Here is a 25,448-nt window from a genome sequence, read left to right as displayed (position 1 = left end):
GTTGAAACAGCAGATGATGGTTCTGTAGAAGTATCTTCGCTCTGGCTGTTCTACTAATTGTTTCTATTTGTATCCATGAAGCGCAATACCGGCAAATGAAAAGGGGGTCTTTAGGGGCTCTGACCATGACACAAATTATGAAGAGGCAGCTTGAACATCAGTCGAGTGCACCACACAACATCAGTACCTGGGACCCAGGTATGTTGAGAAGACACCCATCGTCCCTGTTAAGGAATAAGCAACATATGGAGCCGCAGCTGCTCCAGACTGCCATTCTCATGAATCTTGGACAGCCATAGTAGCTTTGTGTCCATTCCAAATGCATTTTCACTGGGTGCCCAGCTTCCATTTGAAGTACTAGCACACACAACTGTATTCTGTGTCTGGTATATGCATAACATGTATTTACAAAGCATTGTGGGTAAATTTTATTTATGAACCACTAAGCAGCAGATATTCTAAATTAAATGTCAAGAGTCAAAGAGATTTACCTGGTAATCTGCTGACAATGAGTAGCAACATTTAGGTCAAAATTGCCAGTGTGCAAGGCATACATTTAATAATATATATTGCATGGTTTGACTTCTTAGAATGACCAAATCATGTTTTCAAATCCGGTAATTCACAGTGATGATTTACTATGCTCTGACAGTATCTGTCTGGGAGCAGCTCAGGTCCCTAAACATGCAAGGACCTGCGGAGGTGCACAGCACTATGACATTAAGAAGGCCAGGTACTTCTTTCATTCGTAGTAGCTGACTTTAGCCTAACAGTTAAGGTTCATGCAGATGTCTGCAAAAGGGGGGACAGAAGCCTGTGATGTGTATGTTTGTGTGACATTTGTTATGTGTCTGTGACTTTTTCTGGATTTGTGCCTTCTGATTTGTGACTTGTGTTGTTATGTGTGTTTTTGTTTGTGTGTAAGTGTTTTTAAACCAAAAGCTGGGAGCTCCAACAGCCTAGGGCTTAAATTATGCAAGCAAAACATATTTTTATTTTATTTTCCTTTTATGTTTTCCAAACCTTATATAATTTTTTCTTTAAAATTGTTTATTTTGACTTTCAGTGTATTTGGATACAATATAGAGAGACACTTTTTATGTGTCATTTGTAATTTGGTGATGCAAGAAATGGAAAATGTTTGGCCAAAATGTATAATCCCATTTAGTGATTTTGGCCTAATCTTTACAATTATCCTATCAATACGCCTGCATTTTTAGCTTAGTAAGTAAATAACTAAATACACAAAAATAAAAATCTGACAGTTTTCATATTGGATAAGTAGAAATATCTAATAAAATTCCTTCTGTTGTCGTTAAGATGACCCCAAAACGGCTCATGAGGTTCTTGGAAGTATTTCGGAAGTGTCAATGGGAAGAACTAGCATACCATACATTCAAATCGGTAACTTACCTTATTCCTGTAATAAATTGTTTCCTGTAATTAGATTGTTTATTTCACAGTAGACAGGTATACATAGCTCATGACCACAGTTTGTATGCTTTCGTATCACAAACGGTTTACCCCCAAAGTATCCTCTCCCGTGCTGGATGGTTCTGGCTTCTCTACATCCGTATGTAGAAGAGCTTTAAAACTGAAGTCAAGGACTGCCATCGGCAGGGTCACTGCTGATTGGCTAATGGTGTCAGCTGACTGTCTTGAGAAACCAAGGTATTTTTCTCAAGCCATTTTTATGAATGAGGAGCTTCTGATTGGCTGAGAGCTGAGGCTGTCCTAGACTTCCGATTTCAAGCTTTTCAGCAAGCGGATGTTGGGGGGTAGAAAGATACAGCACTGGAAAAGAGACTAAAGGTAAGCCAGTGCCAGGGATCATTTTGGTGCCCATAGTGGTTCTTTAAATTTCAAGAACATAATATTGAAGTTAGAACTAAAGTGCCATGCCTACTTTTGTATTGAACAAAGTTATAAATCAATACACTACAGCAATACATAGCAATTCAGGTTAAAAAATAAGACTCATAACCATTAACTTTACCCTTCTACATAGACTTATCCCGTATATCTGTCCAAAAGAAGGCAGAAAGTTTCCAGTCTTAATGTGGTCATGGTCCATGATATTCATAACTGATGTGATAATGGATCCCCCAAAGGTAGAGCCAATCTTCGTAAGCTTTGCAACACCTCCTTCTCCCTGGGTCTCCCACAAAAAATCTTCAATTTGGTTCTGCGTCCTTAGGAGATGGTGGAACCTTATGGAGCTCTGCAAGTTTTAGTATTTTCTACATCAATCCAGGTCTCTTGTTAAAGGATATTCTGCCATGTGTGTAGTTTATCAAAAGCAAGTGCTGGAATGAGAGCATTTGGAGGCTTCCTACTATGCCTTATCTGGCTTCATGCCCGTTCATGAGATATTACCCTGGGGTTCTTGTTCATTGTGCAGCCCCTCTATGGGTTTAACTGCACGCGTTGGCTCGGCAAGTTTGGTGAGTAATCACAGGGTTCTACCTGATGCTTTATTGGCCCTACACTTGCTCCTATGTCCACACTGTGTCTCTCCCAGAATCCAAGGAGTGGTGATTTACACACTATATTAATGTGTATATATGTCACTTTGTTAAATACGGGCTCCTCGATTTTGCCTTTTTTAAATGGGGATGGGCCCTTTAAATCGATGCACCATTTAGTAAAGGCCATATACCTGATGTTTATCATCACAGGAGACCACTGAGAATGTTATTACTAAGGCTTCACCACCTCTATATCACAGTTACTTCATTTGTGATGATCTTGCCACTGGTTAGAGGTGATATATACCTCTTAATAATGCTGGAGTGTTCCTTAACAAAGCTGGGACTTCCTTCATGCTTTCCAGACAGTTTAAGTGCATGTACCACTTCAACCCTAAAGAGGTGTAAGTCAATGGGAATGGGGGTCCATGGACAAAACTATTTCCTTTCTCAGTAACAGAACCACTATTCTTTAGGAGGATGGGTCCTCCTTTAAGGGTCCTATGGACAAGGGTTCTAGAGGCATACAATGATCCTTCAGATTGTGTTCTACCTTACTGATGTGTCTGCCTCTTGCTTTCTGGGGTCTGAGCAGCTGGCATCTGCTGTGCTTGATAGAGTCTATTATGAATAATTAGAGATAATTTTTTTTCTCATGGTCCTTTAGCCCCATATGTTAGATACTTACATAAATGTTTCCACCAGGAATTTTTCCTTGCCATTGTCTTGTGCAGGGCACTGTTTCTTATGACCTTGGCAGCGGACCAAAGCTTTTTAATGTCTCACTTTCAAAAACTATTTTATTTGGCCCCCGTCTAGACCGTATTATCTTTAACGTGTCTTTGGAGTAAGAGTTCTTTGCTGTATCAGGATAAACCTACTCACAAGTTTTGGTTGGATATTTTTGCCTGTGCTGCAAGTTGCACAGTACCTGGCAGAAGTCCAGTCCTCTTCTGAGGGCTATGTCGTCTAATAATTCTGAAATTCCAAGTTGGGTTTATGATACAAATCCAGAGTGGATATAAAGCCACCTCCTTCTGTTCCCACTCTATGGACATGAAAGGTGTCTGGAACAGGGCCATTGACACCCTTAGATTAGCCTGGAAGCTTGGTTTGCCTTGCATCGTCAAAAAGGTATGATGAGTATACTTTTCTAAGTCTACTTCTTCTGACTACAGATGAGAGTCCTTTTGGGTTTCCATGGTCCTTATTTTCTCTACAATAGCCTTGCCAAGAGCTTCTCTGCCAGTACATTAATTGGGCAGATATCTGCCCTTTAGAGTCTTGTTTATAAAGACTGTTCTGGATAACCAATTATTTATATAGGTTCTAGCCCATATTCACTGGCGGTTCGTCCGACTACTCCACCATGGTATCTAAGCTTAGTTCCACAACTGCTTCAGCATTCACATATTGAACCCATGCACAAGCTTTAACTGCAGTTTTTTGTTCTGGATAGTCCTCTACTTGTGGGCTATATATTTTTTACTAGAAGGGGTTTGAGCTTTTTGTCTATCTTTTTTGCCTAAGGTAGTTCTCACTAGTCCATAAATCAGTAGACAGTGGCTCCATTTTTTGGTCTGATATTGCCCTTTGGCAAAGAGAGTCTATTGCACATTCTGGATAGGTGAGGGACCTCAAAATTGAATGGAGGCTACTAAGCCCTTCAGAAAGTGTTGTTCCAAGTTTGTCCATTTTTCTGGACTGAAGGACTGGGTCAGAAGACGTCTGCTGTTACCTTGCCTTTCTCTCTGATTCAGCAGACTTATCCCTTAGTGAATAAACTGGTGTCTGACATTATTACCGCCCTTCTTACTAAAGTGGCCAAATTTACAGTTTTGATGTTTTTGCGTCCACTGATGCTTCATTTGGCAATAAAGTTCCTGTCTAGTTTCCTGCACCCTTCATATCTGTGCTGGTTGGGTAAACCTTGTCCCATATATGTTATAGACTGTGACATTAAGATGAAAATTAACATTTATATTCACCAATAAATAAATTTTCATCTGTGTGATCAAGGTCCTCAAAGCCTATCCCTGGTGTTGTATCTCCTTAGGGTGCTATTGCCTTTACTCTCATAAGGATTCCTTGTCATTTCAATTTCTGCTAGTGTTCCTTTCTCTGCTTGGCTAGGCAGCTAACCGGGTTTGAGGAAGAGTAAGGAGCAGGAGTCTCAAGACTTTCTGTGTTGGTTCAATCTTTCCAGTTGGGGGAAGGACTATCCTACAACTTATGAATTCTTGTGGGCCATGACCTCACACATTCAAATGAATTCACCAATAAATATAAATTTAATTCGTATTAACAATGTTCACTAACAATTATAATTCTTTTCATACTGCTTTTCTTGGAAAATGAGTCAGCCAGTTATTAAAGGCATACATTGACCACACAATTTCCCCAGGCAATTAATTATTTATCACTGCTCAAATCACCCCTATGTAGAACCCCAATATGTTTATTATATTATCAAGTTGAGAACATAGCATGGCATTGTAAACAATTCAGTTTTTTTTCTTGATTGTTTAAACATGACTATCCAATAATCACACCTTTCACAGGGTGGAAATAGCCAACTGGGTCTATAAATTGGGTATTATTTTCTATCATACTCTCCAATGGGAATGCATGAAGAGCAATTCTGGGGCAAAGTTCCAAACCACCATGGAAGATGATGGAAAGTTCATGCTGATTTATCTGGTTTTAGAATTTTGCTCCATAATTGTCCTATACACATAACCCCAAATGTTCTATCCAATAAAGCCCTTTTCTGATGTTCTCTTCTAGGGGCTACAAAGTCCAGTCTGCTCTCTGCTCCTAGTATTGTCAGCATGTTTGTCCCGGCTCCTGAAGACTTTTCTGATGACCAACCTACAATAATGTCTGACAAGTAAGTCTTGAGGAAATGTGTCATATACAAAATGTGGCGATACAGATAAGTCAATGTTTTTCCCTTCCTCCTGTTACAGGTGCCATGACTGCGGGGCCATTCTCGAGGAATATGATGAGGAAACCTTAGGGCTGGCTATTGTGGTCCTTCTGACATTCATTCATTTAAGTCCAGATTTGGCTGCGCCTCTCTTACTGGACATCATGCAGTCTGTGGGGAGGTAACACATATACACTATTGCTGCTCCTTTTTATCACTGATCGCATACTCCATTTATGATAAAGATTTTGTCAAAAGAGAGCCTTTTTAAATTAAGTTAATTTTTTTTCTTTAAAACAGGGACACTCCAGGCACCCAGACCACTTCTGCCCCTTGGAGTGGTCTTGGTGCCAACTCCCATCACCCTTAACCCTGCAAGTGTAATTATTGCAGTATTTATAAACTGCAATAATTACCTTGAAGGTAAGTCCTCCTCTAGTGGCTCTCCATCTAGTCCACTAGCGGGACTTCCGGCTTCTTAAAACATGAAAAGTGTTTTAAACGACGCTGGACTTCTACTAGCTATGCATGAGCAACTCCAGCGTCGCCAGAATCCCAATAGGAAAGCATTGAACAAGGCTTTCCTATGGAGAGGTCTAATGCCCGCATGCAAATTAAGTCTCCCCTGCCAGCTGACGTCGGTGGGGGAGGAGCGTGGGCGGATCCTGATCCAGCGCTGAGTGAAATCAGCGCTGGATTCCGGTAAGTCACTGAAGGGTCCCTTTAAGGAAGGAAAACCATAGAATATCTCAACATTAAACATTGGGCAATGTAGAACATCAAAATAAAAAACTGTGAACAACATAAACATATCCTAATGGGAGGGGAAGTACTACTAAGGGTGTAATGTGTAGAATAGGAAATCACTCCCTTGGATTTGTGTCGTGATTAATTTGGAACTGATTCAAGTATGTTCTGAACGGAACAACTGTTTGACAAAAAATGCTCTGTGTTGAGGAAATTTTCCCTGAATCGTTCCCAGAAGAACGATCTTGGATGAATGTAAGAATTGAATTGATTGCCCAAGGGGATATGCTAAAGTAGCACTAAAATTGGGCATAGAGGGGAAGCCACAGGAGACCGAAGAAATAGATGAGTCTACAGCAGCGGTTCCCAAAGTGTGGGTCGCGACCCACTGGTGGGTCGCAGGGCGATTCCCAGTGGGTCGCGCTGACCCACACATTCAGGGCCGCCGGGCAGTCAGGCAGACTGACACCAGGAGGGAGCCCGGCGGTTTTCTCTGCATGCCGGGTGCAGAGCTGCAGACCGTGTGATAGAAGTCTCGCGAGCTCCCAGAGCGTTACCATGGCAACACTCAGGGAGCTCGCAAGACTTTTACCCCACCGGACCACCAGGGAGACACTGGACCACCAGGGAATTCAAGTTAGGTGGGACACAGTCCCCAGATCCTGCCCCCTAATGTAAATAATTTTCTCCCTACCCCCCCCCCCCAAACTGTAACCCCTTCACTCCCTGCCCCTTCCCCTCCCCACCCTGTAACCCCTTCACTCCCTGCCCCTTCCCCTCCCCACCCTGTAACCCCTTCACTCCCTGCCCCCCTCCCCACCCTGTAACCCCTTCACTCCCTGCCCCCCTCCCCACCCTGTAACCCCTTCACTCCCTGCCCCCCTCCCCACACTGTAACCCCTTCACTCCCTGCCCCCTCCCCACACTGTAACCCCTTCACTCCCTGCCCCCCTCCCCACACTGTAACCCCTTCACTCCCTGCCCCCTCCCCACCCTGTAACCCCTTCACTCCCTGCCCCCTCCCCCTCCCCACCCTGTAACCCCTTCACTCCCTGCCCCCTCCCCACCCTGTAACCCCTTCACTCCCTGCCCCCTCCCCCTCCCCACCCTGTAACCCCTTCACTCCCTGCCCCCCTCCCCCTCCCCACCCTGTAACCCCTTCACTCCCTGCCCCCCTCCCTTCACTGTAACCCCTTCACTCACTGCCCCCCTCCCCACACTGTAACCCCTTCACTCCCTGCCCCCTCCCCACACTGTAACCCCTTCACTCCCTTCCCCCTCCCCACGCTGTAACCCCTTCACTCCCTGCCCCCTCCCCACACTGTAACCCCTTCACTCCCTGTCCCCCTCCCCACACTGTAACCCTTTCACTCCCTGCCCCCCTCTCCCCACTGTAACCCCTGCTCTCCCTGCCCCCCCCACACTGTAACGCCTGCTCTCCCTGCTCCCCCACTGTAACCCATTTTCTTCCTGCCCCCCACTGTAGCCTTCTCTCCCCCTGCCCCCCCACTGTAGCCCTCTCTCCCCCTGCCCCCCCCCACTGTAGCCCTCTCTCCCCCTGCCCCCCCCCACTGTAGCCCTCTCTCCCTCTGCCCCCCCCGCTGTAGCCCTCTCTCCCTCTGCCCCCACTGTAGCCCTTTCTCCCCCTGCCCCCTACACTGTAGCCCTTTCTCCCTCTGCCCCTACACTGTAGCCCTTTCTCTCCCCTGCCCACCCACTGTAACACTTTCTCCCCCTGCCCGCCGCCCACTGTAACCCTTTTTCACCCTGCCCCCCTACACTGTTACCTGCACACACACTCCCTACCACACGGTCACCCTCACCTGTCTCTGCGTGTATGTGTATCTGAGTCTCCTTTTGTGTCAGTGTGTATCTGTTTACATGAGTGTATGTGTATCTGTGTGTAGGAAAATAAGTGTCATTGTGTGTGTATCGCTGTGTCAGTATGTGTATGTGTGTCTCTGTATGTGTGTATTTGTGTGTCTCTGAATGTGTATACACTGCACACATACTCCATGCAAAAAACATGCTTACATCCAAACACACATTGTGTATATGTATATTTTATATACACAATATACACACACTGCATCCACTTCCACTACACACGCACTGCAATCAAACGCAAACATTACATACAAACACACCCATGTATTAAAACACTAAAATGATATACAAACACCCCTTCATTCAAACACCGACACTACACACAAAAAGCACACCTGCATTTAAAGTCCAGCACTACATTCAAACACCCCTGCGTTCAGACGCAAACATTACAAACAAGTACACCACTACATTCCAATGGCAACAGTACATACAAACACTCCCATACATGCACACACATACACTTCAGCTTAATGAAGTGGTCTGGGTGCCAGGTCCATCTAGGATTAACCCTGCCTGCTGTAAACATAGCAGTTTCAGATAAATTGCTATGTTTACAAATGGGTTAATCCAGCCTCTAGTGGCTGACTCATTGACAGCTGCTAGAGGCGCTTCAGCGCTTCTTACTGTGATTTCCACAGTGAGAAGACGCCAGCGTCCATAGGAAAGCATTGAGAATGCTTTCCTATGGACTGGCTATATGTGCGCACGGCTCTTGCCGCGCATGCGCATTCAGCCGATGACGGCTAAAGGAGGAGAGTCCCCAGCGCCGAGGGAGCCCGGCGCTGGAGAAAGGTGAGTTTTTAACCCCCTTTCTCTCCCTTCAGCCTGGCGGGAATGGGACCCTGAGGGTGGGGGCACCCTCGGGGCACTTTAGTGTCAGGAAAACGAGTTTGTTTTCCTGGCACTATAGTGGTCCTTTAATACACAAACATGCTTAAATTTAAACGCTCAAACACTGCTCACAAATATAACCCTGCAACGATGGACAAATGGTAGATTCCCAGCAGGCATAGCATTGTTGAAGTTCTCAGACAGATGGAGATCTACCTTTTGGCCACACTTGCACTAGAGGGGGCCCCAGAAAGCATACTTGCACCAGGGCTCTCTCTACATTAGTTCCACCACTGATCAATGTGAGGGGCCTGGATGAGCAGGACACAACGTCCAGTTGTATGCCTCTAAAACTGATTGCCATGATATGCAAAGTTTCTGCCTCTAAAACTCCATGATATATCAACATTATGCATCTAAAACTGCCATGATATGCCAAATTATGCCTCTAAAACTGCCACGATATGCCAATTTTATGCATCTAAAGCTGATTGCCATGGTGTGCCAAGTTTATGTATTTAAAGCTGCCCTGATGTTCCAATTGTATGCCTCTAAACCTGGTTGCCACGGTGTGCCAATTGTAAGCCTCTAAAACTGATTGCACTGGTGTGCCAATTTTATGCACCTAAAGTTGCCATGATGTGCCAAGTTTATACATGTAAAGCTGATTGCCATAATGTACCAATTTTATGCATCTAAAGCTGCCATAATGTTCCAATTGTATGCCTGTAAAGCTGATTGCCATGGTGTGCCAATTGTAAGCCTCTAAAGCTGATTGCCATGGTATGCCAACTGTATGCCTCTAAAGCGGATTGCTATAGTGTGCCAATTGTATGCCTCTTAAGCTGTTTGCTATGGTGTGCCAGATTTATGCCTCTAAAAGCAATTGTGTTCACTTTTTAAAATATGCATTAAAAAAAGCAAGTGGGTCTCGAAAAATTACCATTTTGAAAAGTGGGTCTCGGGCCATAAAAGTTTGGGAAGCCCTGGTCTACAGGATGGTGAATCGAAATGTCCACAGTTACATCATGTGCACTGTGGTTATACAAAAGGAGAGGGTGCTCCAAGAGAACTGTATTCTCTTTATTTTTATAATCTTAATCTTTTGCTCCTGTAAATTAGAGTGCATGGCCTGTTGCAAACTTTCATCTATACCAGGGGTAGGCAACCTATGGCACTAGTGCCATGCACGGCACTCGAGGTGTCTTTGCACGGCACTCAAGGCTGCTAGAGCCAAACACACTCTGGCCTATCAGGAGTCCCAGTAAAACTTCAGATATCTGCTAATACGAAGAGGTGGTGAATGACAATCCTCAATTTATGCATTGTAGCACATAGAGGAAGTGATCTCAGATCACTTCCTCCCAGCTCTTGTGAATGGGAATCCACACTGTAGTAGAGCAGCCCTCGACAGCTATCACAACTCCTGTTCTTGACCTGTACCTGGCCAGCCTGGTTCCCACTGGACCAGAAATACACAGACATGCAGAATAACCCTCCCCTCATACAAATAATATGAACAGCCCACACACACATGCAATCCCCACAAATGCAACACCACTAACAATCCACATACATGCACACAACCCCACATGCAGCCTCTCACATGCAATACCCCAAACAGCCCCCACACACTACCAAACACACAATTTGACATATCCATCCACACAAAATTTCACAAGCAGCCCTCATACACAGCCCACATTCATATGTATCATACACGATACCATAAACTACTCCTGAACATATACAATATAATAGCTCATATACGCACAAATACAACGATACAAAGCAATTACAGTAAAAATAACACAAGCAGAATACGGCAGCATACACACCTCAATAAAAAAAAAAAAAATAGGATCGGCACACTACGGGACATCACAATCCTATATCGGCACAGTGCTGCTAATAGGTTGCCTACCCCTGATCTATACCTTTCTTCAGTTTAGTTTAGTTTAGGTTTCAGTTTTTCACTAGAAGACAAGTGAAAGAACTAGGCCTATATTTGTCAATGGAATGCTGTAGCGAGTATGGAAAAAATATCTATTTTATATTCACCAAAATAACCAATACTTCTACCATTTGTTTAATAACAACAACAATGTGATGGTATGGAAGATTAAAAAAAAAAAAAAAAAAAGTTATATAAATTTTAACAGAACAGCAGGTGTAGAGACAGTGGGATTTATGTCTAAACATGAAAATTTCAATGAATTGGAAATGTAAGGCCATTAATTATTGGTACTGGAAAACACCTCCCAATTAGTACTTTTCAAAATTGCGTGTTGTGGTCTAAATGCTGCAAATTTTAGTTCTCCACAAGTCACTATTTAGTGAATAAATCCCCTGTAAGTCATCATTTTTATTCAACGGTTCCAGTAATAAGTGTTTTCACTGGGAGCTGTAGTTTTCCCTTGCAGGAATTTTCACATCTTTAACCCCTTAAGGACACGTGACATGTGTGACATGTCATGATTCCCTTTTATTCCACAAGTTTGGTCCTTTAGGGGTTAAAAAGATATTGGGTTTTTGCTTCAAGTGCTAGTTTGAAAACCAAAATCTCCTTCTTTCACATTAATTTACTTCTGTTTCTCTTTTTTTTGGGCAGTGAATTGTTCCTTAATTGTATTTGTTATTGGATTTTCTCTCCTAGGCTGGCCTCAAGTACAAATTTCTCTAACCAGGCAGAAAGGTAATAGTCTCTGACGTAAATACTATAATCCGCTTATAAGGACAAAGCCTATGGGCATTCCTTGTGTCGTGTGAAAGTACATGTTATATGTGGATAATGCTCTTATGTGATTCATGTTGTACCTGCCGTGCCAAAACACAGTTTCACAAGCTCATTGGCACTGATGGGATTAATTAGCGATTGTTAAAAACAGAATGTCGTGAGCGAGCTTTCCTATGCTGTGTAATAGTTACAGAGCTGGCTGCTGTGTGACTTAATTCTCTGTCTGGTGGAGTCTTCGATTGTTGCAATGTATCTCTCTGTCTAAATTGATTATTCTAAAGAGATCCCATCGTCCAGTTTTGTACAGCATAGCTGTAAGATAAGCTTGTAATAAAACATAATCGTTATCTTCTTCTTTTGGACTGGTTACATTTGTGAAAAATGCATGCAAAAACAAAATGATGAAATTGATAAAGCTTGTGTGATATATTTTTGTAAATACACAGACTAAGAACATTTCTCTGGAAATGCATTTTATAATTTTAGCAAAGATGTATTGTCCTCTACTAAACAAATGCCTTAGTAGGAGACAAACCATACTTGGTAATGAATGAAAAGTTAATTATATGTGGATATAAAAAGCAATATCAGATTTGTGGGTATGCCTGTGCACGTCACTAACTTACCATGACTACTGGTGTAGTACAAGCTGAGAAGCTGGTGTAGTACAAGCTGTACCACCATACATCACTGCAGCCAGTACCTGTATATGTGGGAGGTCCTATTTCCCGGTGCACATTCATTACAGTTGACTCCGTCAGTTCATCAATTCCTTTTCAATTAGTCCCCTTCTGGGTACATCTTGTGGGCTGGCTCACCTGTACATAATCTACACCTAGGTCTTTAAGCTCAACTCATTACATCAGAAAAAAGCGTATTTCACTCTTTGCTATACATGGTAAGCCATGGCCACTCTTCATATATTAATTCCATGACAATGTGTCCATGCTTTGGAAGTGTGATATTGCCTAACTCTGTCTTTATCCCCCAGTATGATGATCCCCGGGAATGCTGCGGGAGTTGCAAAGCAATTTCTCCGTTGTGTTTTCCACCAGTTGGCACCTAATGGAATATTTTCTCAGCTCTTCCAGAGCAACATCAAGGGTAATGCCACCAGTGCCAGCTGTATTTTAAATATGATCCAGCAAGTTCCAGTATGTGGTATTGATTATTTTCACTTTTACAGATGGCAGCTTTTTACGAACCTTGGCCACATCTTTAATGGATTTTAATGAGTTGAGTTCCTTCGCTGCTTTAAGTCAACTTCTTGAGGTAAGATGCCAACGATCCTCACTATCGTGCTTTACATAGTCTTTAACTTAACAGTTTGTGTTTTAACCACTTCACAGGTATGCATGTCTTTGTTCATAAACTAAGAACATGACCGCAATTGTGTGCTCAGATTGCTGTTCAGGGATATCTAAAAGATAAGTGAATATTGACAATACTTACTTACAACATTTCCTTTGTCTGGATGTATACAAGGGTCGAAAGCACTGTGAATATTTTAAGAAAAAAAATAATGTAAAATAGCATTTATTAGAAAGGTTTTATGCCAACATCTTGAAGGTTCCTGGATCCAAATATCAACAGCATAGTATCTATAGCAGGCATTGGCAAAGTAATATTTTTTACAAATGCCATGTGTTACAGCTTCCTAGAATGAAGTAAAGAGTCCTAGTTGGATGGGCAGTGATGTCTTCAAGAACTAGAAATATTTTAGCCTCATAATCCTTTGAGTTGGCTTACTCAATCTATCTACTGATTGTCTGAAGCAAAACTGCAGGATCCCTACGTAGACCCAAGGGAACGAAACTGGTGAGATGACTTTCATCAGTTTGGGTTTAATCAATATAAGCTTTGAGACATCTGGCAACATCCAAAGTATGCCACAAGAGACGCATAAAACAAATACAGAATCACCTCCTGATTAACAAGAAAAGATTAATTTACCTTCTGCTTAACTGAAAATGTGCTTGTCCGGTTTGAACCCCGTAAATAGTTCATTCAAAGACAAGTTTTCAGTCTCTAACACTCGCCTGGCAGGCCAAGGGGCCAAGGAAAAGCACCTATATCCTGCTGTATAAATAATTTTGGGAGAGGTAACCTATGGAAGTTGGCCAGTCGGTGCTGTTAAGGGGTAACCTGTGTACATTCATTTTATGAAGGGGTCTTTCTGTGATGAAGAGGAAAGACAAAGGAGAAAGGCTTAAGACGAGATAGCATTGTGTCACATATAGTAGTAACTACGAATGGTCATTAGCACTTGTACAAAACTGCTTAAATGTCGGAGGAATAAAGATTGCAAGAGAAAGCTGAAAAGATGTCTGTATGTAAACACAATAATCATATGCAGCATGTACAGTTACTTGGCTATCTCCAAGCATCTGTACTAAATAAGTAATCGAAGTATTCAAAGAAGCACTGTAGTATGCTTAGACAGATTTGTGTCCATTTGTGAACCAAAGCTTCATGTCCACGGCTTAAACATATGTGTCCATTTTGTATTTTTTTTAAATGATAGACAAACCACTTGCTTTAAATTGGAAATACAATAAAATATTTGTGTAGACAGGGAAATGTCGTCTCATTTTTTATAGGTACACTGTCGAATTCTAGCTGTCATAGGCAGGCACTCTAGAAGTCTGTATTAAGACTTCCATATTGCAATTGCCATCTGAGAAGGTGTAAAACAATATCAAATATAGTAAGAGAAGTGTACCAGCTCGGTTATATATAAGTAGGCTTAGACTCTCAGAGCTGGATTGTAGAATTAACAATAATGAACACTAATACACCCATAAAGTTCCAGATTATGTATTAAACACCAGGTTATCAAAAATCGAACTTCCCCAAACGCACCAAATTAGGCTTAGGAAATTAAAATAAAATAAGACTATCCAATGTGGCAGCAGTGGGAGCAATGTGAGCATATATGTCCATTGTTTGTAATGTAGACAGCTTAAAAAAATTTAGCATGATTGTCTTAACTTCTTAACTACAGCGTGCATAATGATTGGTCGTCTGCACAGCCTGAGCCCATACATTTTTGCCAATTTAGCAATTGTTGATCTTTTTTTGTTGTTTTTGTTTTCTCTAGGGTTTAAATAACAAGAAGAATTTGCCGGCAGGTGGTGCAATGCTACGTTGTTTGGACAATATTGCTACCTTTATGGAGGCACTTCCAATGGACTCACCTAGTAATCTTTGGGCTACAATCTGTAATCAGTTCCAGACCTTCATCACAAAACTGCCTTCTGTCCTTCCATTAAAGGTAGGCATTCTCATTCACAACTGGGCCTCTGATTCTGAATGAACTAGTAAGTGATGCTTCATTCATGACCCCATTCACTGCAAGGAAGTTGATCTGCATCTGTTACCTGCACACATGTTCTGTCTTCTTCATATTTCTGCACATGGTTAGGACATCACATTCCATCACTCAGTATATGAGGGCATAGCAGTCCACGTTAGCGAATAGAGATTAGTTCCGTACAGTAAAGTACAGGTCTGATCTCACATTAGGATGGTCCTCCTGGACATATTATAAAAGAAATGGGCAACTGACTACATCAGTCTTGTGTGTGTGGGCCCTCTTAGGCCACAGGTATACATTCTACCCTCCTCCACCTCCCAGTTCCCAAGGTAAGAAGTTCATCAAAGGAGAGGAAGAGGGACATTACCTGTAAATAAAGAGTGTGTGGAGGGCAAATGGTGAACACATATGCATACTTGGGAACACCACTCCTATATTACAGAGTTTATAGAACCACGGGTAACTTCAATTTCTCCTCTTCTTGACAGTGTTCATTGGACTCAAGCCTTAGGATAATGATTTGTCTGTTGAAGATACCAACATCAAATGCCACCAGGGTATGTGTCGCTTGTTCTAAAAATGTAGCTGGGTGAAATAATGTCACAGATGTTGAATGGGATTCAAAAAAGATTGATCCATGTCAAAACAGGTTCTATTCTGGAGCAAAACGCCAAATATTAATATACACTCTATTGGTTTCTGTGGTGTCTGTGGCTTGTTTACCACTTTACACCAAAATGAGTTGTATAGCCTTGGTAAATATGACACATTATATTGAAATATATAGTGAAATTTAGATTTTCATAAATAAAATATTGATTTACTGTCTGTTTCTTAGAACTGGAGAAACCACTTGTGTGGAGCTGCTGTATGTGGATAGTAGAATAGTCTAATAAATAACACAGTTAAAAATTATGAGTTGAAAGGGAGGAGTAATGGTTAAAGGGACTATCTACATTTTAAAGAATTATATAGATATTGCAAATAAAGGTGATCCAATCTAGAGTGTCTCATTCTGATTTATAAGCCAACAGGGGTTTATACGATAAATAAGTTATCCTGTATATGCAGTCACAGTTTTCACATAGGATGATTGGAACTGCATTATAAACTGGAAGCAGCCATACCATCAGTTTATACACAGTCCTTTTAAATATATAATGGAAACTTAAATCAAGTAGATGCTTGCAATTCATTCATGGGACTAACAGATTAAAACCTGAAAACAACCAAAATAAAACCTTTGCCAGTATTTTTTTTTTAATGAGATTCATTTTGACTTCTTTGTCTAGGCAGGAATGTTAGTAACTCCGTTTAGAAAAGTGAGGCTATTTTAAATTCCAAGGTAGAGAGCAACGGATTTCAACTTGAACTGAGAATGTCTTGCTTAACCATAAACCACCTTCTCAAGATTAACATGAAATGTGGGGAAAGAGCTGGTACAAAATAAATTGCAAGAAAAATGCAATTTTCTAAACATGAGTACTCCGCTTGAGCTAGACATGGTGGAAGCTAAAATGAATGATCCTATTCCGCAGAATCTGGTATAATACTATTTATTTTGTTGATGGATGAGGATATTGATTGTTTTCATTGCAGAGCCTGTTGGAACCCTTTTCCAAGCTGTTGAGTTTTGTTATTCAGAATGGCATATTCACCCTAGCATATCTGGTGGAGTTGTGTGGCTTATGTTACCGTGCATTTACTAAGGTAAAAAGTACAAAATATTTTCAAAAGTAATTTATTTGCATTTCTTTGAATTGAATATCGGTAGCATCTATTTATCACATTATGACATTGTCTAAATTTGTATTGATAGTCAGGGAAGTAACGATTTAACAAAGTTAAGGTGGTGATTGCAGGATTTAGAAAGATTTAATGACCTTATTAAACTTCCTACTACTTGGAGCAGTTGGACTGAAGGTGGGCCAAACAATGGTTCAAAAACTGATATGATCTAACGTTGAACAAAAAAACAATTATGAATGATTGGGTCATTATCTCACTAAAGTACAAATAAGATGCAGGCTAATGGACACCACAGAATGGTGCCATTTATTTACTGTCTACAAAAGAAACAATGAAAACAAACATTGCCAGAAAACAAAAACAAAACAAAAAAACCTTAAGTATTAAAGATTAAAAATTAAATTAAACAAAAATAAGATGAAATACAAATCAAGACAAAATCTAGACAAAAGCCAGACCGTCATGCAGAGAAGTCCCATCCAGTCTGAGCCCTTTGCAAAAAGCCGAATGTAAGCCTTTTTGATGTCTATTTGCCGAGCTGACTGGGCTTTACATTTACCTTAGACATCAGTGCTTGCAGGGGTGCAGAGTAAGGGAACCGCTGAGTTCCTCCAATCAGTTTTGGCATTGGCGCAGTTCTGAGGCCTATGTGGTGACGTAGGTGTGGGAGAGGCAGCCGATTTCTTCCATAAAAACTTTACATGTTCTCCTGACTGCCCTCCCCCATTTGGATCTGTGGAGGTTATCCCAGTCACCAGTGGAGTGAATCCCTGTACTCCACAAGACGGTGCTCATAGTTACGACTCACAGCATGAAGAGGCCGATTCTCCTAAGATGGATGCCTCAACCAAACCTACTCTGTAATGTCTGGGGCTACAAAGACCTGACCCGGCAAGTTCATTTGTGCAAAACTTTGATTGGTTATGTGCTTGTTTCTGGGCAAAGATAACTCAGCGAAGTATTATTATCAAAAAGGTGGAGAGGTGTGCTCCCTGCTGCCACACTCAACCTAATGCCACATACCTGGGCCAGAAGTCAAAGGGGAGTTGATCCTTGAGCATGGTCTACACCTTCGTAAAGTTCCCGGGGACACCGATTTGGGCACCAAGAGCAACCGGATTTAATTACTTTATTTAATAATGACAATTCAGTGATGAACACCCCTTTGAGGTTTATTTACAGAGGCCCGATTTTAATATTTTTGGACAAGCTTTTTAAATGATTTAATATTTTTGGATAAACTTTTAAAATGAATTAATGGTTTGAATAAAAAAAAAACATTCGGGGGGAGAAGGGGGAGGGGGGATATTTAACATTCATCCAAAAACATTAAATCATTAGAAAACCCTATTTAATATTATTAAATATGGACCTTATTTGTAAAGAGTGAAGAATTGACAAAGGAAGGGCAAAATAGTTAATCTGGAAACATGGTGGAGTTTGGGGACTTTTTCATTTTGGCTGTATTGACCTAAAAGCGTCAATTTCAAAATACAAATCCCTTGCCCATTCTCCACAACTAATTTAATAAGCGTTCCAGGTGATTTGATAATGTTCGAAAAACCTTCCGAATGGTTTATCTACAGAAGTCAACATTAAAATGTATAGGGATTTTTAAAAAATAAATCAATCATTTAGAAAGCTTAATTACTCGAGGCCTAAATGTGTTTTTCGTAGCTGCTGAAAAAAATCCAGTTGCTGCAAATGTAAAGAGGATGTGCTTTTACTTCCAAAAAATTAAATAAATGTGAAACACAAGGAAAAAGAAAAAAAAAGTCTTCATCTGCAAGGACAAGAACTGAGGTTAGGAAAAAAAACAAAAACGGGAAATCAATTTGTAATCTGAGGTGTGTCAGCAAGGGAAAGTGTTCGTACTAATTGGAAGTTATGTTAATGCCACAGTCGGTCAATACTATTGATTGCGGATCCTCAGAGGCCAGGCAGGAGGAGATGAAATGGCTTTTATTTATGTCTCCAGCCAGAGGGTATGAAGTCAGGATCACTGCACAAGACAATGTGGGAGATTTAACTAAGGTGTCTTTAGAGAAATAGCCTTAAATGTTCTCATGGAAATGATTTGCTTCCTAGTGTTGGTACACAGTTTATGATGATTTTTCTTGTAGAGCTAAAACTTGACATTTTGTTGCAGTTCTACAGTATTTGGGGTTATCATCTTTGGCCGTCCCCCATAGAATTTAATTTCAAATGGCAGCATGCTTGTGTATGCTACTGGACCAGACCTACACACCTAAATTGGGTGTCTGCTGAAGCATCCTAGAGGACCACTAGTGTAAATGGGCTATAGTTATTCTTCAATGCGTCAATATGCTTAAGTAGGTTTAATTACTCCACAGTTCCCTAGTTTAAATACAACATGGGTTTCTAGCTTTGTACACATATTCAGCAGATACTTTGTCATTTCTACTAACCTGCTTATCATTTCTTTTATTTAATTGTATTTTTGTTTATTTTATTTTTTTAATGAATGAGCATGTCTTTATGTCTACAATGGTTCTAGTATTTATGTTGTAAATAGTATACACAATATACAGTATAAAAGCTCAATATAATTCTGTACGACACTGCAAAAATCTCAGGCACTGAACTTATGGCTGCTTCTCATTCATAAAAAATATGAACAGGGCACAAACGATGCATGTAGTGTCTGACAAACGTAAAAAAGTCAGCATGGTATCCCACATGTTGTTCTGTGAGTTGCATCCTGACGCTTTTGTGGGTTTTAATTGTCCATCAAGTAGTTAGTGTAACATTAAATCACATTATTTAAAATAAAACATTTTAGATAAAACAAAACTTTGATTGTTTTGGAAATGGTGAATGAAGAGTCTGTGAGTAACAATGTATCCAATTTGAAGAACAACTGAAGTTCTGTGAAATCCAAGATGGTGGGCCATGATCAGGAAAAACAAGGGAAAAGGGGGATATTAAATAAATTTCTTCACCAAAAATACACAAGTGGAGAGCAGTAGGGAGCAAAGTAGGAATAAATGAATTATCCTAATAGAGTGAGTTTCCCTCTCTCCGGAGGGAAGCAAAGCGGGAAGAATATAATAACTAATTCCCAATTTCCCAAGATTATAAAACTTGGCTTTTAATCTGGAACTAAATAAAATAAAATAACGCTTAGTATGGTAACCCACCAAACTAAATATAGAAAAGAACGGCAGCTATAAGTAACAGTGTGAGGACAATATAACACTGAGACTGTAGATAGTGAAAAGTGTGTTAATAGCAGAACGTGGTTAGCACACTTTTCACTATCTACACTGTTACTTATAGCTGCCGTTCTTTTCTATATTTAGTTTGGTGGGTTACCATACTAAGCGTTATTTTATTTTATTTAGTTCCAGATTAAAAGCCAAGTTTTATAATCTTGGGAAATTGGGAATTAGTTATTATATTCTTCCCGCTTTATTCCTACTTTGCTCCCCACTGCTCTCCACTTTTGTAGTTGTATCATTAATACCCTTTTTAGTTAGACGGGCGTACCACAGTATATCTCCAATATATAGAAGCGCAGAATTATTCAGGGCAATTTGTCAATGTTAAATGACAGATTTAGAGGAGGTAAATAATGTAGGGTTCGTTGTTTATCTCCCATAACAGAGAAAGATGGATGGCGTGTCTGTGTGCTTCCCTGACATGTCCTTCCTTCATTCATTCTTCATGCAGTAATGAATGTCTGGAGACTGATAAATCTTGTGTTTTCTGACAGTGCATTTTAATCTCTTTGTTTTTTATTGCACTTAATGAAAACAGGTCATATTAGGCACGAGATAAGATTTTTTTTTCTTCTCAAGATTGTGTGTGTTTACTTATTTCTCAAAGGAGTTTCCCACATTTTAACTGCCGTTTCATACCTCTCATAGACACGATCTCTGTTAAACAAAATAATACGATAAGGAGATAAGCTTGCAAGAAGTAGTTCTGGCTGTTTTCTTTCTCAAGGAGTTCCAGGGATGCTCTACATCAGGGGTGCCCAATAGGTAAATCCCCAGATGTTTTAAAACACCTTCCATGATGTTTTGTCATTCTAAAGACATTTTTAAAGCATGCAAAGCATCATAGGAGTTGTAGTTCTACATGTTGGGCACCCATGCTCTACAGAGACTGGTTCTTAAAGTCTCAGTGGATGACCTCTTTTCCTTTTGTACATTCCTGTTCATGAACAATTTACATAGGAGCTGTTTATACTAACCCTGCATGTGCACCTGCTCTCAGAACACATTAATCCTGGTCAATTTATCTGCTTACATCTTTCAAACCTGTGATGGCGGTTATGGTTTTAATATGAATTCATGGTATCTCCAATACATTTTTTATTTATTCCATTACATACTTTTTGTATAGGGGTAGAAAATGTCTGTGTTTTATTTGTGATGTATGGGCATTGCAAACCAGTAAATAATCAGTGAAACTGGCTTACTTGTTATGGAGTAGGTACTGCATGTGAAATAAATAGTGGTATATGACTTTACATACAAAGCTCTAAACCTTAATTGGGTGTTTAGCAGGTAGAGGTGATCTCCAACACAATCCTTCCTGACTATACATACTATACGGGAAGCAGGGAAAGAGGGGAATATGGGGGGGGGGGCATTCATTAACAACTGTACCTCAAATTCATGTAACTACACTGAACAAAATTATAAATGCAACCCTTTTGTTTTTGCCCCCATGTTTCATGAGTTGAACTCAAAGATCGAAGACTTTTTCCATGTACACAAATTTCCTATTTCTCTCAAATATTGTTCATAAATCTGTTAGTGAGCACTTCTCCTTTGCCGAGATAATCCATCCACCTCCCAGGTGTGTCATATCAAGATGCTGATTAGACAGCAGGATTATTGTACAGGTGTGCTTTAGGATGGCCACAATAAAAGGCCACTCTAAAATGTGCAGTTTTATCGCACAATGCCACAGATGTCGCAAGTTTTGAGGGAGCGTGCAATTGGCATGCTGACCGCAGTAACGTCCACCATAGCTGTTGCCGTTTGGATGTACTGCCAAAGTCTCTGAAATGCCTTTAGAGACGGCTTATGGTAATAAGCCGTCTCTAAAGGCATTTCAGAGACTTTGGCAGTACATCCAAACGGCCTCACAATCGCAGACCACGTGTAACCACACCAGCCTAGGACAGGACCACCACATCCAGCATCTTCACCTCCAAGATCATCTGAGACCAGCCACCCGGACAACTGCTGCAACAATCGGTTTGCATAACCAAATAATTTTTGCAGAAACTGTCTAAGGGAAGCTCATCTGCATGCGCGTCATCCTCATCGGGGTCTCGACCTGACTGCAGTTCGTCGTTGGACCCGAATTGAGTGGGCAAATGCTCACATTCGATGACGTCTGGCACTTTGGAGAGGTGTTCTCTTCACGGATGAATCCCGGTTTTCATTGTACAGGGCAGATGGCAGACAGCGTGTGGGTGAGCGGTTTGCTGATGTCAATGTTGTGGATCGAGTGGTAGGGTTATGGTATGGGAGGTGTATGTTATGGATAACGAATAAAGGGGCATTTTATTGATGGCATTTTGAATGCACAGAGATACCGTGACGAGATCCTGAGGCCCATTGTTGTGCCATTCATCCACGACCATCACCTCATGTTACACGAAAGAAAAGAAGGTTGCGCCTTAAAAAATTTACTAAAATATAGCAAGTATAAAATAATAAAATATAAAAAATATCTATGAAATATACCAATAAAAATTGTGTGGTCCAAATACAGTAATATAAAATCCAATCTATAAGAGTCCAATAGGTAAAAAGTATTGAAAGGAAACAGCCGAACTTTGGTACAATCAGAAATCCTTGATGGAAGAGTGCTTGTAATTCCAATAGTGCATTAAAAACATAAAGAGAGAAACTCCAGTGTTACAATACGGTCAAAATGTGGTGTAAAACAGTATGTAAAATCTATTCTACTCACATTTACCAGAGCTATATCCAGCTCCGGTTTGTATGGCGTGAAGTGGAATGATCCCAACTTCTGGAATATATGTAGTAGATAAATTCTTCAAATATTCTTGCAATAATAGGGATCCAGACCGAGAAGATAAGAATGGCAACAATATAGTGCTCACTGTAGCTTTAAAACCAAAGAGTGATATACAGAATAAGAAATGTACTCACATATTTTTGAGCAGACTGACTGCTCGATGTACAAAGCGTCTGTAGTATTATCCCCACCTCAGGATTCTTTTATACTCTTTGGGATGGTAAATCAGTATGCCAGGCAATAAAAAGGGAATATTGGAAAAATCCCTTTATTGAAGACAAATAAAATAATTAAAAATCTACAACGCGTTTCGCCTTGCAAGGCTTCTTCCAGTAGATAGAAAATAACAGAATAATAGGCCTGGCACATGAGAGTTTTTATAGGAGGCAGGATTATAATGCACGGCCCCATGATGCAGGGATCCGTACACAATTCCTGGAAGCTGAAAACATCCCAGTTCTTGCATGGCCAGCATACTCACCTGACATGTCACCTATTGAGCATGTTGGGACACTCTGGATCGGCGTATACGACAGCGTGTTTCAGGTACTGCCAATATCCAGCAACTTCATACAGCCATTGAAGAGGAGTGGACCAACATTCTACAGACCACAATCAACAACCTGATCAACTTTATGCGAAGGAGATGTGTTGCACTGCGTGAGGCAAATGGTGGTCACACCAGATACTGACTGGTTTTCGGACCCCTCTCCCCCCCGGACCCTCCCAATACAGTAAAACTGCACATTTTAGAGTGGCCTTTTATTGTGGCCAGCCTAGGGCACACCTGTGCAATAATCATGCTGTCTAATCAGCATCTTGATATGCCACACCTGTGAGGTGGATGGATTATTTCGCCAAAGGAGAAGTGCTCACTAACACAGCTTTACACAGATATGTGAACAATATTTGAGAGAAATAGGCCTTTTGTGTACATAGAAAAAGTCTTAGATCTTTAAGTTCAGCTCATGAATAATGGGGGCAAAACCAATAATGTACAAAATATACAAATACACATACACACAGTATCATAAACATTCTATGTAGCATTTACTTTATACATATATGTTGGCCCAGATTCTAATTTGTCTTTATTCTCGGTCTGTTTATTTTTTCATTAATTATATATTTTTTGTATATGATGCTCTTTTTTTAATTATTGATGCAATTTAAACTGCTTGGTTACCCTGGCAATCTTCCAACTGGTGCTGTGCCAGCCATCACTTTGAATGCAAACTCTCCCTGTTATTGATCTCAAACCATAACTCGGCGTATTGCTTGCAATGCATCGTGGGATGGGCACATGGCCATATAAACTGTTGATCCATACATTTGCTAGCCTGTAAGCTACAACGATGGAAGAATGGGAAAAAAAGAAAAGATGACTTAGTGGGTTTATAGTTAATTCTTGCAAATGAGGAACCTTTAACATTTACTTTTCTTCATGTGGTGAACTCTGCATTGTATTTACAGGTTTTAAAAACGTAGTCTGTCTGAATTGTTTTCATAATATCAAGGTCCTTAAATATACACGACATGTTTTCTAATTAAATTAAGTCTTATGAAAAATTCCTGTATCAGGGTTTAATTGTTTAAAATAAAAGGCCCTGGAATATGGATCTATTTATAAGGATTCCTGATTAAAGCAACTACGGTATATGATTACTTTAACACCTTCGCTTTAGGCCTTTCTTTCGGCAGTCAGAGATTAAATATTTTATTAAATATGCATATTTCATAAGGGTATTTTTGTCTTTGAAGTGCAATATGGTAAAGTCACACACAGAGAATGTAATTTAAAGTAAATTATATGTATGACATGTAACAAAAAAAGAACGAAGTCCAGACAAAGGTTGAGTGTGTTCTGTTAACAGTACATCAAACATCTGTCTATTATACTATCTCAGATTGATGGATTATCAAATTGTTGTTATTTTGCAGGAAAGGGATAAATACTACCTAACCCGCAGCGTTATCTTGGATCTTTTGCAAGCCTTGAAATTGAAGTCTCCTTTACCCGACACCAATCTCTTACTGCTGGTTCAGGTGAAACACTTGTATATGTAATGACAGAGAAGACGGGAATTAATTGAATTTGGAAGCAAATGTCCCGTGTAATCAAGTAATCTCTTCAGTGCTCACACAGCCTTTTAACTGAATTGAAGATTTTTCTTAACCATGACAGTGCCGGAAGGGTGAGACACACATTGCTTGCCACCCTTATGGGACTGGAAAGGGGAAAAAGAAATGAAGGTTTTGTTTCCAAATTAAATTAAGCAATCCCTGACTTGACTATATAAGTAATTTTTAGCATAACAATGAAAATATTGCAATCGATAGGCTCTTAGTTTGATGGTGAATTATACCCACACGTGGGGTCTAAACGAGCAATCACCTGGGGGATGGTCCGAGGCCGATTTCCCCCCCCTTCCCTTCTCCTTCCCACCACCCATACCAACCCGTCCTCCCGCCATATTGACCTCATACTACAAAACACCTATAGTCTACCACATTAGCTACGACTCCCATAATACACCCGACGACACACGAAACACCAACTAATGCTTACCTTAACCGCCCGATGCTGGAACGTGCACAAGACGACTGCTAACTAGACGAACCCACCAACAAGTAAAAGGCTGATAACGCTTCTTTTCCACTCTAGAAAATCGCAAATTTATGACGCATGTTTGATTTTAAGATGTAACCAGTTACACGGGACCTGCGTGTCCCCTTTTTTTCAAAAATATGTAA

The 25,448-nt window shown here is 40.6% G+C and overlaps 1 protein-coding gene across 7 annotated transcripts in view; it reads left to right on the top strand.

Moving 5' to 3' along the window:
* Positions 1 to 25,448, top strand: part of UNC79 (unc-79 homolog, NALCN channel complex subunit) — a 184,100-nt gene that overhangs the window by 133,171 nt on the left and 25,481 nt on the right. For 6 of the 7 annotated variants that reach the window (XM_063439045.1, XM_063439043.1, XM_063439042.1 and 3 more), the window contains 11 exons: positions 82 to 198; positions 1,321 to 1,404; positions 5,256 to 5,358; positions 5,438 to 5,578; positions 11,522 to 11,560; positions 12,594 to 12,706; positions 12,789 to 12,874; positions 14,703 to 14,876; positions 15,407 to 15,475; positions 16,518 to 16,628; positions 24,636 to 24,740. In XM_063439045.1, the coding sequence (XP_063295115.1) occupies positions 82 to 198; positions 1,321 to 1,404; positions 5,256 to 5,358; positions 5,438 to 5,578; positions 11,522 to 11,560; positions 12,594 to 12,706; positions 12,789 to 12,874; positions 14,703 to 14,876; positions 15,407 to 15,475; positions 16,518 to 16,628; positions 24,636 to 24,740 (1,142 nt within the window). The remainder of the gene's footprint in view (positions 1 to 81; positions 199 to 1,320; positions 1,405 to 5,255; positions 5,359 to 5,437; positions 5,579 to 11,521; positions 11,561 to 12,593; positions 12,707 to 12,788; positions 12,875 to 14,702; positions 14,877 to 15,406; positions 15,476 to 16,517; positions 16,629 to 24,635; positions 24,741 to 25,448) is intronic. The other variant, XM_063439041.1, reaches the window with a different exon arrangement.

This window comes from Pelobates fuscus, chromosome 13 (genome assembly GCF_036172605.1).
Source record: "Pelobates fuscus isolate aPelFus1 chromosome 13, aPelFus1.pri, whole genome shotgun sequence".
Classification (NCBI taxonomy): domain Eukaryota; kingdom Metazoa; phylum Chordata; class Amphibia; order Anura; family Pelobatidae; genus Pelobates; species Pelobates fuscus.
The sequence above is the reverse complement of the archived record's forward strand: the minus strand, read 5'-3'. Positions and strand labels throughout refer to the sequence as shown.